Here is a 14,434-nt window from a genome sequence, read left to right as displayed (position 1 = left end):
CAGATTGACTGCCCCAGTTAGGGAATTCATATGCTGTGAAGCCCAGCTGGCTGGTGTCATTACAGTCGAGACAGTGTTAAGGAAGAGAATCAGCTTTCATCAGATAGATGATGGAGCAAACTTGAGGCAGTGATGGTCCTACCCTGCTTTATATTAATAAATGAGGGAATAGTCTGCTTGACCTTATCCTCATCAAGTTAACTGTTGCATATACATCTGTTCATGACTGGATGACTGGAGTCACCCCTGCACCATTATCATGCTGTCAAGTCCCATCTCCTCACCGAGAATATCCGCGTATTGCGAGGCTCACTACCATCATGTTCAATGGCATAGATTTAGAACAAATTAGGAAGCTCAAAACTGGTGATGTGTGCCTGCAGTTCATGAATCTTACATCGCACACTAATACTCACACTTATTCTCAGTCTGTCACATTCTAACTGTGAGGTTTGAGTTGTTCTGATTTTCAGTGTATCCACAAGCAACCAATGTTCCTGATGCAGTTCTTAGTAATTGGCTGCCACCTTGTGACGAAAAGTATATGCAACAACCACTGCAAAGATAGGTAATTCGCAAATTCTCATGTCAGCTGAGAACGAAATACCTGGAAACACTTCAATCTGAAATGTTTGAAATGGCTCCCTTGGCAGTGTCTCAGTGGTTAATTGAACCTCAAATCCATTGACAACCCATTTTGGCTTGAAGTTTAATAATTGTCCTCAGCCTTTCATGGAGTGGAATGTGTGGTTTTGCTCGTATTCAATTTACCCTCTAAGTGAAAGAGAAATGGAACATTTGGGCACTCTCAGGAAACTGGTATGAACTGCAGGTTTCTCTGGAAACTAAGACTGTTTGAGGCTAATAAAAGGCACAAAGCCTCAGATTACCCAGTGGTGTAGGGCCAGAAGACTGAAAAAAAAAAAGGCTAGATCCAGTCACTAGCACCAGACAAATGCTAGGTGCATTTATAGTGACAGCAATTCCTCAGTTAATTGATGTTAATTCATGTTGATTTTAGAAATTGTTGAAGTAAAAGTTCTGATCAATCTTAGGCAAAGGCAGTGTGTTACAATCCACAGTGAGTGGGGAAATAGAAGAGCAAGTGAATACTCACTGTATTTATTCCTCCAGATTGGCTTGCTGAACACATGGCACCTAAACTTCCCAAACCTGCGATGTCATCCTCAAAATGGCCACCTCTGTAAAAGAGAAATCACCATTAACAGAGAACACCGTCCTAGACTCATGAAGGACTGACAGAGGTGTCATCTTTTGTAAAGGTCACGGAGTTCCTGCAGTTTTTGTATCCAAGTCATGGCTTGTGCCCCTATCTATGCCCCTATCCAAGCTCATCCAGGAGCTGGTACATTGACATCCAGCCAAGAAGGAAGAATGATTTTCAGAGAGTGAAAAGCCAACCATGGCTAACCAAGGATGTTAAGGAGACAACAAGGTGCAGGGCTGGATGAACACAGCAGGCCAAGGAGCATCATAGGAGCAGAAAGGCTGACGTTTCGGGCCCAGACCCTTCATCAGAAAAGGGGGAGGGGAAGGGGGTTCTGAAATAAATAGGGAGAGAGTGGGAGGCGGATAGAAGATGGATAGAGGAGGGGATAGGTGGAGAGGAAACAAACAGGTCAAAGAGGTGGGGATGGAGCCAGTAAAGGTGAGTGCAGGTGGGGAGTTAGGGAGGGGATAGGTCAGTCCAGGGAGGACGGACAGGTCAAGGGGGCGGGATGAGGTTAGTAGGTAGGAGATGGGGATGCGGCTTGAGGTGGGAGGAGGGGATAGGTGGGAGGAAGAAAAAAAAGTGTCAAAGGAGGCCAAAATCAGTGAAAACCCCAAAGACCTGGAGAAATTCAGAATCTACAAAGGAGAACAAAAAAGATAATAAAGACTGAGGAAATAAACTATGAGGGCAAGCTAGCGAGGATTTAAAAAATCTGTGGGTAAGAGCTTCTTGCATTATATAAGAAGGAAGAATATGTCAAAATGAACATCAGCCCCTTAGAAAATGAATCTGGGGAGAGAGCTTTGTCGAACAAGGAAATGACAGAGGAGTTCAACAGATACTTTTCATCAGCCTTTTTGGTGGAACATACTTTGAACAGCCATGATTTGATTTGATTTGATTTATTTCTTGTCGTGTATTTATGACAAATACAGTGAAAAGTGTTGTTTAGTGTTGCCACTCTGCGGCATCGTCTTAAAGCACAGAAAATAAACCAAAACACAGAAAATAAACCCAGAAGAATAAAACAATAAACTTCATCTTCTAGCCTTATCTCAATTAAGTGAGGTGTTCTTTGTAACAGCATCCGTTTCTAGCTCAGCTCCTGCACCCTGATCCTTGAGTCCATGCAGTGAAATTGACGTCACTGCAGCAAACATGCTTCACCACCCCGCAGCCACCAGAACAAAGAGTTACCACTCTCTGGTGCCATTCCACCTCCCCCAGTGCCGCCATGATTTCATGGTGGGTTGATTTCACCAATGCAGCTGCCGCTGGTGCCGCAGGGCCCTTCAATGGGCCCAAAATCGCTGCCATCACTGCCTCTACCATCAGCTACCCAGACGTAGCCGTGACCTGGAACCTTGGCTCAGCCTGTGAGTCTGAAGCACTGGATTAAGGACGAGAGAATACAGGGGAGGAATTAAGTACTACCACCATCACTCGAGAATTAGTTTTAGACAAACTAATGGGGCTAAAGGCAGATCAGTCCTATGGCCCTGGTGGCTTGAATCCTCGGACCCTGAAAGAGGAGCTACAGAGATAGTGGATGCATTGGGTGTAATTTTCCTAAAGTGCTTGGGTTCTGGAAAAGTACCAGAGGCTGGAAAACTGCCAATGAGACCTTGCTATTCGAAAAGTGAGGGAGGCAAAAAGTGGGTAACTACAGACCAATTAGCCTTAGATCTACAGTTGGAAAAGTATTGGAATCAATTAAAAACCAAAAGAACTGCGGATGCTGTAAATCAGGAACAAAAACAAAGTTGCTGGAAAAGCTCAGCAGGTCTGGCAGCAGCTGTGGAGGAGAAAACAGAGTTAACGTTTCGGGTCTGGTGACCCTTCCTCAGAACAATTGGAACCAATTATTGAGGAAGTCATGGCAGAACATTTGGGAAATCATAATCTAATCAAGCAGAGTCAGCATGGCTTCATGAAAGAGGAATCGTGTCTGACTAATTTATTAAAGCTCTTTGAGGACATTTCCACTGCAGTGGACAGCAGAGAACCAGTATCGCAACCAATTACGGCCCCATCATTTACTCTCGATCATCAGTAATGTGATGGAAGATTTCAGCAACAGTGTTATCAAGCAGCACCTACTCAGCAATAGCCTGCTCCATGATGCCCAGTTTTGGTTCTGCCAGGGCACTCAGCTCCTGACTTCATTACAGTCTTGGTTCAAGAATGGACAAAAGAGCTGATTTCCAGAGATGAAGTGAGAATGACAGCCCTTGACTGCAAGGCTCCATTCAACTGAGTGTGGTGTCAAGGAGCCCTAGCAAAACTGGAATCGATGGGTATTAGGGGTAAACTCTCCACTGGTTGAAGTCAAAGCTGGTATGTTGGAAAATGGTTGTGGTTGTTGGACGTCAGTCATCTGCAGGACATTCTCTGCAGGAGTTTCTCAGAGTAGTGTCCTCAGCCCAACCATCTTTTGCTGCTTCATCAATGACCTTCCCTTCATTATAAGGTCAAAAGGACTGCACAATGTTCAGCACCATTCGCGACTCCGCAGATACTGAAGCAGTCTATGGCCAAATGCAACAAAATCTGGACAATATTCAGATGGGCTGACAAGTGGCAAGTAATATTCGCTTCACACAAATGCCAGACTATGACCATCACCAATGACAATGAATCAAACCACTAGCCCTTGAATTTCAATGGTGTTACCACCACGAAATGCCCCACTATTAACATCCTAGAATTACCGTTGACCAGAAAATCAACTGGATTTCCCATATGAATACAAAAGCTACAAGAGCAGATCAGAGGCGAGGAGTACTGCGGTGAGTTACTTTCTTCCTTACTCCCAAAGCCTGTCCGTCATTGACAAAGCACAAGTCAGGAGTGTGGTGGAATACACCCCACTTGTCTGAGTGGGTGTAGCTCCAACAACACTCAAGAATCTTGAAAACATTCAGGATAAAGCAGCTGGCTTGTTTGGCCCCAAATCCACAAACATCTGCTCCCTCCACCACCAATGCTCAGTCGCAACATTGTGTACTATCTACAAGATGCAATGCAGAAATTCAATGAGATCCTTAGGCAGCACCTTCCAAACCCACAAGCGCTTCAATCTAGATAGACAAGGGCAGCAGATACATGGGAACACCACCATTCATAAGTTCCCTTCCAAGGCACCCATTATCCCGAGTTGGAAATGTATCATTGTTCCTTCACTGTCACTGGGACACAATCCTGGATTTCCATCCTGATCAGTTTAGTGGGTCAACCCACAGCAGGTTGACTGCTGCAGTTCAAGAAGGCAGCTCAACACCATATTCTCAAAGGTAACTAGGGATGGGAAATAAATGCTGGACCAGCCAACAACACCCAATCCCATGAATGAATAACAAAGAAAAGTTAGATACAAAGATAGTGGATACATTGGTTGTAATTTTCCAAAAATCCTTGAAGAAGCACTAGAGGATTGGAAAATAACGAATTTGATACTCCTATTGAGAAAGGGAGGGAGGCAAAAAGCAGTTACTATAGGCCGATTAGCCTCACATCGATTGGAATCAATTCTTAAGGAAATAATAGAAGACCATTTGGAAAAACATAATCTGATCAAGCTCAGTCAGCATAGCTTCATGAAGTGGAAATTGTGCCTGACTGATTTATTAGAGTTTTTTGAGGAAGTCTCAACTGAAGTGGATAGAGGATGTGTTGTCTTTGGACTTAAAGAAGACATTCAACAATGGACCTCACAAGTGGTTAAGTCGTCAGATAAGAGCCCATGGTGTTAGAGGTGGTATATTGGTATGCAAAGAGAATTGACTCATGGACAGAAAACAGTGAATGTTGTTAAGAGGCTCTTTCTCAGATTGGCGACCTGTGACAAGGTGTTCCACAGGGGTCGGTGCTGGGACTGCAGTTGTTTACAATGTATATTAATGACTTGGAGGAAGGAAATGAATGTACAATAACCAAATTTGTAGATGACAGAAATATAGCTGGAAAGGCATGTTGTGAGGGATACAATCAGTTTACAGAGAGACATTGGACACAGTGGGCTGACCAATAAAGCCAGTGTGCCAAAGATCTTCACCACCCTGTCTGTGACACCACTTTCTCAGAATTATGCACCTGCACCCCTTGGTCTGTCTCCGAGCAAAGATTAAACAGGTTGGGACTCTACTTGTTATGGATTGAGCCAGTCATGCATTACTGATCTGACTATGGCTTAGTTCCAGGTTTTTTTTATTGAATTCAAATTCCACCATCTGCTTTGGCGAGATTCGAACCTGGGTCCTCAGAACATTCTAGGTCTCTGGATTAACAGTGTGATAGTATGTGTATAACAGTGTGTGTACCTGTGTCTACCTGTGTTAGGTTCGACTGGCTGCGGTACAATATGTAACTTTTGGGACAGCACTATGACATAGTGGTTAGCACTGCTGTCTCAAGGCACATAGTACTGCTGTTTCACAACACCAAGGACCCAAGTTTGATTCCAGCCTTGGGTGACTGTCTGTGTAGAGTTTGCATGTTCTCCCCCTATCTCCCTCTTTCCATCCACAGCCTAAAGATGTACTGGTTAGGCCAAGCTAAATTGCCCCATAATGTCCAGGGATGTGCAGTCTAGGTGCATTAGCCATGGTAAATATAGGGATAGGGACTGGGTCTGGGGGAGTACTCTTCGGTAGCTCAGTGCAGACTCGGTGGGCCTCTTTATGCACTGTAGGAATTCTCTGATTCTATGATTTCAGAAGGATGAGAGGTGATCACATTGAAGCATCAAGAGGAGACAATAGCCTAGTCATATTATTGCTAGAGCGTTAATCCAGACAGTCAGGTAATGTTCTCAGGACCTGAGTTCGTTTCCGACCATGGCAGATGGTGGAATTTGAATGCAGTAAAATAATCTGGAATTAAGAGTCTAACAATGACCATGAGTCCATTGCCAATTGTGGGAAAACTCCATCTCACTCACTAATGTCCTTCAGGGAAGAATACTGCCATCCTTACCTGGTCAAGCCCACATGTGACTCCAGACCCACAGCAACGTGGTTGACACTTGACTGTCCTCTGGACAATTATGGACAGGTATAAATGTTGGCTGAGACAGTGCTGGCCTTATCCCGTGAATGAATTTAAAAAGAAATCAACTCTTAAGGAGCTTGACAGGATAAATGCGAGAGGATGTTTCCCCTGTTGGGAGAGTGTAGACAGAGAGGGCATAGTCTCAGAATGGCCATCTTATATCAGACCGTTTGGATTGGCTGGAGAGACAATGGAGTCACTGAAGAGCGTACAGGAAGCACAGATTGTGATGGTTAGTAGATTTAGAGACGAGGCCACACATAGGTTCAGACAGACAGATGGTGCCTATCAGGAGAAAGAGTCATGGAGTCAGAGCGCTGTGCAGCTTGGAAGTAGACCCTTTGGTCCAACTCGTCCATGCTGACCCAATATCCTAAATTAATCTCCTCCCGTTTGCCAGCATTTGGCCCATATCCCTCTAAACCCCTTCGTATTCGTATACCCATTCAGATGCCTTTTAATTGTATCAGCCTCGACTGCTTCCTCTGGCAGCTCATTCCACACACCCACCACCCTCTGCGTGAAAACGTTGCCCCATAGGACTCTTTTAAATCCTCCCCCTCTCACCTAAACCTATGCCCTCTCATTTTGGATGCGCACACCCTTGGGAAAAGACCTTGGCTATTCACTCTATCTATGCCCCTCATGATTTTATAAACTTCTATAAGGTTAACCCTCAGCTTCTGACTCTCTAGCAAAATAACCCCAGCCTATTCAGCCTCTCCATATAACTCAAACCCTCCAACCCTAGGAATATCCTTGGAAATCTTTTTTGAACCAGACCCTTCCTATAGAAGGGAGACCAGAACTGCACGCAGTATTCCAAAAGTGGCCTGATCAATAACCTGTACAGACACAATATATTCCATGCATTGACCAATAAAGGCAAGCGTACCAAATGCATTCTTGACTGTCTGGTCTACCCTGGACTCCACTTTCAAGGAACTATGAATCTGGACTCTAAGATCTCTTTGTTCAGCAACACTGCCCAGGACATTACCATTAAATGTAAACTCTTGCCCTGTTTGGCCTTTCCAAAATGCAGCACCTCGCACTTATGTAAATTAAACTCCATCTGCTACTCCTTGGCCTATTAAGATTAAGATCCTGTTGTGCTCTGAGGTAACCTTCTTCACTGTCCATATCATCATAGAATCCATAGAGTTATAGAATCCCTACAGTGTGGAAGCAGGCCATTGGGGCCATCAAGTCCACACCGACCCTCCATAGAGCAACCCATCCCTATCCCATCACTGCATTTCCTACCAAATTGTTTATATAAATGATGGAAAGCGGTGGACCCAGCACCAATCCTTGTGGCACACCACTGGTCCAGTCTGAAAAGCAACCCTCCACCACCACCCTCTGTCTTCTACCCTGGAGCCAGTTCTGTATCCAAGTGGCTAGTTCTCTGGGTATTTCATGTGATGTAACCTTGCTAACCAGTCTACCATGAGGAGCTTTGTTGAATGCCTTACTGAAGTCCATATAAATCATGTCCACCACTCTGCCCTCATTAATCATCTTTGTTACTTCTTCAAAAATTTCAATCAAGTTCATGAGAGACAATTTCCTATGTATAAAGCCATGTTGACTATCAATCCCTGCCTTTCCAAATACATGTAAATCTTGTCCCTCATTTTTCCCTCCGATAACTTGCCCAGTGCTGACATCAGGCTCACCGGTCTATAGTGCCCTGGCTTTTCGTTCCCACCTTTCTTAAATAGTGGCACCATGTTAGCCAACCTCCAGTCTACTGGCACATCACCTGTGGCTATCAGTGATACAAACATTTCAGCAAGGAGCCCAGCAATCACTTCGCAAGTTTTCCACAGAGTTCTAGGGTACACCTGATTAGGCACTGCGCATCTGTCCACCTTTATGCGTTTTAAGATGCCCAGCACCTCCCCTTCTCTAATATGGACATTTTTCAAGATGTCACCATTTATTTCCCCACATTGTCTATCTTTCTTATACTTCTTCCCTGTAAGCACTGATGGAAAGTACTCATTTAGAATCTCCCTTATCTTCTAAGGTTCAACACATAGGTGGCTATGCTGATCTTTAAGGGGGTGTGTTATTTGCTCAGGTGATAAAGTATAGGAGTTGGGACATCGTGTTGAGGTTGTACAGGAGATTGGTGAGGCCACTTTTGGAGTACTATATTCAGTTCTGATCATCCCAGTTTAGGAAGGATGTAATTAATTTGGGAGAGGGTACAGAAGATCTTTACTAGGACATTACCAGAACCGGAGGGTTTGAGTACCAGGAAGAGTCTAGATAGACTGGGACTTCTTTCACATGAGAGTAGGAGGTTGAGGGGTGACCTTAAGGAGATTTATAAAATCATAAGGGGCATAGATGGGGTGAACAGCAAAAGTCTTTTCCTTAGGGTGGGGTAAAACAAGGGCAGCAGACATATGGAACACCACCACCTCCAAGCCACTCACCACCCTGACTTTGAAATATATCACTGTTCCTCCATTGTCACTGGGTCAAAATCCTGGAATTTCCTCCCTAATGGCATTGCAGCAGGTGGACTGCAGTGGTTCAAGAAGGCAGCTCACTACCACCTTTTCAAGGGCAACTAGGGATGGGCAAGAAATGCTGGCCATCCAGCAACACCCACATCCCACAAATGAAGAGAGAAAAAAAAACTAGGGGTCATATTTTTAAGGTGAGAGAAGAAACATTTAAAGGGGACCTGAAGGACAACTTTTTCACACAGAGGGTTGTTCATGTATGGAATGAAATGCCAGAGAAAGTGGTATTTGCAGCTGCAGTTACAATTAAGAGAAAATTTGGATGTGTACATGAACAGGAAAGGTTTAAAGGGAAATGGGCCAAACACAGCCAAATGGGACAATTTTAGTTTGGTAAATTTGTTTGGCTTGGACAAGTTGGATCAAAGGATCTGTTTCTGTGCTGTATGAAGCTATGACTCTATACCATCAGTTTAAGACTGAGATAAGGAGAAATTTCTTCTTTCAGAGCATTGTGAGTCTTTAGGGCCACAGGTATTTTTGAGTTGTTGCATCTTGTGGGCCTTGACACCTGACCAAGAAGGTTGATGAGGGCAGAGCAGTAGACATAGTCAATATTGATTTCAGTAAGGCCCTTGTTAAGGCTCCGCACATTAGGCTGCTCTGGAAGGTTAGTTTGCATGGAATCCAGGGAGAGCTGTCAACTTGGATACACAATTGGCTTGATGGTAGGAAGCAGCGCGTATTAGTGAAAGGATGCTTGTCGAACTGGAGGCCTGTGACTAGTGGTGTGCCTCAGGGTTCAGTGCTAGATCCATTGATGTTTGGCAGTATTGTGGACAGTAAGAAAGGTTATCAGAACTGCAACAGGATCTTGATTAGCTGGGGAAGTAGGCAGAATGAAGTTTAATATAGATAAGTGTGAGGTGTTGCATTTATGGAAAGTCATTGACTTTCATGGTGAATGGTATGGTCTTAAGGAGTGTACATAGAACATAGAACAGTACAGCACAGTACAGGCCCTTTGGCCCATGAGGTTGTACTGACCTATTATCCTACTAAAATCAATCTAACCTGCATACCCTACATTTTACTGTCCTCCATGTGCCTATCCAAGAGTCGCTTAAAAGTCTGTAAAGTATCTGACTCCACTACCACTGTCGGCTGCGCATTCCATTCACCCACCACTCTCTGTGTAAAGAACCTACCTCTGACATCTCCCCTATACCTTCCTCCAATCACCTTAAAATTATACCCCCTCATAATAGTCATTTCCGCCCTGGGAAAAAGTCTCTGACTATCCACTCTATCTATGCCTCTCATCATTTTGTACACCTCTATCAAGTCACCTCCCATCTTTCTTTGCTCCAATGAGAAAAGCCCTAGCTCCCGCAACCTTTTCTCGTAAGACCTGCCCTCCAGTCCAGGCAGCATCCTGGTAAATCTCCTCTGCACCCTCTCTAAACCTTCCACATCTTTCCTGCAATGAGGTGACCAGAATTGAACACAATATTCCATGTGTGGTCTAACCAGAGTTTTATAGAGCTGCAGCATGACCTCACGGCTCTTAAACTCAATTCCCCTGCCAATGAAAGCCAACACACCATATGCCTTATTTACAAACCTATCAACTTGGGTAGCAACTTTGAAGGATCTATGGATCTGGACCCCAGGATCCCTCTGTTCCTCCACCCTGCCGAGAATCCTGTTATTAACCCTGTATTCTGCATTCAAATTCGACCTTCCAAAATGAATCACTTCATACTTTTCCGGGTTGAATTCCATCTGCCCCTTTTTGCCCAGCTCTGCATCCTGTCAATGTCCTGTTGCAACCCACAACAGCCCTCCATACTGTCCACATCTCCACCAACCTTTGTGTCATCGGCAAACTTACTAACCCACCCTTCCACTTCCTCATCCAAGTCATTTATAAAGATCACAAACAGCAGAGGTCCCAGAACAGATCCTTGCGGAACACCACAGGTCACCGTGCTCCAGGCTGAATACTTTCCATCTACTACCACCCTCTGTCTTCTATTGGACAGCCAGTTTTGTATCCAGACAGCCAAATTTCCCTGAATCCCATGCCTCCTTACTTTCTGAATGAGCCTACCATGGGGAACCTTATCAAATACCTTGCTAAAATCCATATACACCACATCCACTGCTCTATCTTCATCGATGTGTTTTGTCACATCCTCAAAGAATTCAATAATGCTTGTGAGGCATGACCTGCCCCTCACAAAGCCATGCTGACTATTTCTAATCAAACTGTGTTTTTCCAAATAATTACAAATACTGTATCTCAGAATCCTCTCCAATAATTTGCCCACCAGAGAAGTAACACTGACCGGTCTGTAATTTCCAGGATTATCCCTGTTCCCTTTCTTGAACAAGGGAATGACATTTGCCAACCTCCAATCTTCTGGTACTACTCCAGTGGACAGTGAGGACGCAAAGATCATCGCCAAAGGAGCAGCAATCTCTTCCATCGCTTCCCGTAGAAACCTTGGGTATATCTCATCTGGCCCAGGGGACTGATCTATCCTCATGTTTTTCAAAATTTCTAGCACATCCTCCTTTCGAACATCAACCTGTTCGAGCATATCGGCCTGTTTCATGCTGCCCTCACAAACGTCAAGGTCCCTCTCACTGGTGAATACTGAAGCCAAGCATTCATTCAGGACCTCCCATACCTGCTCTGACTCCACACACAAATTTCCTCCACTATCCCTGATTGGCCCGACCCTCACTCTGGCCATCCTCTTGTACCTTGCTTAAGCATAGAACACGTTGGGGATTTCCTTGATCCTACCTGCCAAGGTTTTCTCATACCCCCTTCTAGCTCTCCTAAGTTCATTCTTCAGTTCCTTCCTGGCTACCTTGTAGACCTCTGGAGCCCTGTCCAATCCTTGTTTCCTCAACCCTAAGTAAGTTTCCTTCTTCCTCTTGACTAGATGTTCGACATCTCTTGTCATCCAAGATTCCTTCATCTTACCATGTTTCCTTGCCTCCGTGGGACAAACCTATCCAGTACTTGTAACAGCTGCTCCTGAAACAACCTCCACATTTCTATCATGCATTTCCCTGAGAATATCTGATCCCTATTGGTGCTCTGTAGTTCTTGCCTAATAGTATTATAATTCCCCTTCCCCCAATTAAATACTTTCCTATACCTTCTGCTCCTATCCCTCCCAATGACTATAGTAACAGTCAGGGAGTTGTGATCACTGTCACCGAAATGCTCTCCCACCAAGAGTTCTGTCACCTGGCCTGATTCGTTGCCAAGCACCAAATCCAGTATGGCCTCCCCTCTAGTCGGCCTATCTACATATTGAGTCAGAAATCCTTCCTGGACACACCTGACAAAATCTGCTCCATCCAAACTATTTGCACTTAAGAGGTTCCAGTCCCTTATCAGGGAAGTTGAAGTCGCCCATGACAACAACCCTATTACTTCTGAGTGTAGTGGAACAGAGAGACCTTGGAGTTCATATAATTCATAATTTTTTAATAGAGTCCCCATAGTGTGGATACATGCCATTCCACCCATGACCTATTGGAAAGCATCCCACCCAGACCCATCCCTGTAACCCTGCATTTTCTGTGGCTAACACATCTAACCTACACATCCCTGAACACTTAGAGACAGTAAGGACTGCAGATGCTGGAAGCCAGAGTTAATAGACCTGGAGCTGGAAAAGCACAGCAGGTCAGATAACACCTTAGGAGTAGGAAACTCAACGTTTAGGGTCAAAACCTTCGTAATGAACTGGGGAGGGCGAGTGGAGCCCAGAAATAAATAGAGGGAGAGGGTTTATGGGCTGGGGGGTGCGTAGGTGAGATGGAGGTAACTGGATGCTGGTAGGGATTTGTTGCAGTTGGCCAATGGGAATGGTGGAGCAGATGGGTGAGTCGGAACATGGACAGGTAGGGGGTGGAGAAATATTGAAGCTGGTGATGCAGGTAGGTGGTTATTGTGATTTGTCAGTGGGAAGGTTAGATGAATCGGAAGATGGACAGGTTGGGGGAGGGAAGATTTTGAAACTGGTGAAGTCACAATTCAGGCCACTGGGCTGGAAGCTCCCAAAGCAAAATATGAGGTGTTGTTCACCTCATATATGAGGTAAACCATCCTGAAGAAGGATTTTGAACCAAACCATTGGCTTTCCTGCCCTTCGGATACTGTCTGACCTGCTATACTTTTCCAACTGCACATCTATTGACATCCCTGAATACAATTGGCAATTTAGCATGGCTAGTGGGTATAGGATCCTTTACGTTTGTCAGTAGCTGTCGTAGGGTGGTTGCTGGTTTGTGAGCGACTACAATACACCAGAACCCTAGGTATCAGAGTGGCCCATAAACCGACAACCACCCTACAACAGCTACTGACAAACGTAAAGGATCCCATACCCAAAACCAGCAGAACTGGTGTAATATACAAAATACCATGCAAGGACTGTGAGAAACACTACACAGGCCAATCAGAAGAAAACTGACAATGCGCGAACACCAATTAGCCACGAAGAGACACGACCAATTCTCACTTGTCTCACTACACATGGGCAATGAGGGACACGAATTTGACTGGGACGACACATCCATAATCGCACAAGTCAAACAGAGACACACCAGGGAATTCCTGGATGCCTGGTATTCCAACTGGAACTCAGTCAGCAAACACGTTGAATTAGACCCTGTGTACAAACTACTGAGAAACAGAACCGGAAGTAATACCAAACACTCCAGCAAACCGAGGCACACAAATAACAAACAGGACAGAACACCTGCGCTTCACCGGATGCGCACTGATGATGTTACCTGGCAGGGTGACAACACATTTGCATCCAAACCCACCAGCTTGATGAGCATGTCTACAACCTCACATTGGTGAAGCCGCACTTGGAGTATTGTGTTCAGTTTTGATCAGCTTGCTTTAGAAAGGATATTATTAAACTGGAAAGATGGCAGCAGAAATTTACAAGGGTGTTGCCAGAACTCAAGGGACTGAGTTATAGGGAGTGGTTGGACAGACTAGGACTTCTTTCTTTAGTCATGATGTGGAGGTGCCTGGAACACACTCCTCTGACTGCACCTGATGAAGGGGCTACGCTCCCGAAAGCGTGTGATTTCAAATCAACTTGTTGGATGATAACCTGGTGTTGTGTGCTTTTTGACTTTTTTCTTTAAAGCGTAGGAGACTGGGAGGAGATCTTATAGAAGTGTATAAGATCATGAGAGGCATGTATAGGGTGAATGCACTCAGTCTTTTTCCCAGGGTTGAGGAATCGGGGACAAGAGGGCATCAGTTCAAGCGATAGAACATAGGACTGAGATGAGCCTAGTTTGATCGTTTGGCTACAGCTCTGTTCCTTGTCTTTTTCAGTTGAACCCATTGTAATAGCTGCAGATAAAACACTTAAAATCAACTCTTGTCTTTTAGTGCTCAGCCTTATCAAAGAAAACATTCGATGCCCTCGATGTTGCGCTGACCTGTGAAACCAATCTGAAGCCCATCTAACCTACACTATTCCATTATCATCCATATGTTTATCCAATGACCATTTAAATGCCCTTAAAGTTGGCGAGTCCACTACTGTTGCAGGCAGGGCATTCCACGCCCTTACTACTCTCTGAGTAAAGAACCTACCTCTGACATCTGTCC

The 14,434-nt window shown here is 44.7% G+C and overlaps 1 protein-coding gene across 1 annotated transcript in view; it reads right to left on the bottom strand.

Annotated features, from left to right (window-relative positions):
• The window catches only part of LOC109934034 (disintegrin and metalloproteinase domain-containing protein 19-like), a 145,370-nt gene that overhangs the window by 109,169 nt on the left and 21,767 nt on the right, over positions 1-14,434 (bottom strand). Inside the window, exon 4 of the mRNA XM_048600087.1 lies at positions 1,118-1,202. Within this exon, the coding sequence (XP_048456044.1) occupies positions 1,118-1,202 (85 nt within the window). The remainder of the gene's footprint in view (positions 1-1,117; positions 1,203-14,434) is intronic.

Source organism: Rhincodon typus, chromosome 1 (genome assembly GCF_021869965.1).
Source record: "Rhincodon typus isolate 14 chromosome 1, sRhiTyp1.1, whole genome shotgun sequence".
NCBI lineage: Eukaryota > Metazoa > Chordata > Chondrichthyes > Orectolobiformes > Rhincodontidae > Rhincodon > Rhincodon typus.
Note: the sequence above shows the minus strand (reverse complement) of the source record. Positions and strands in the feature narration are given on the sequence as shown.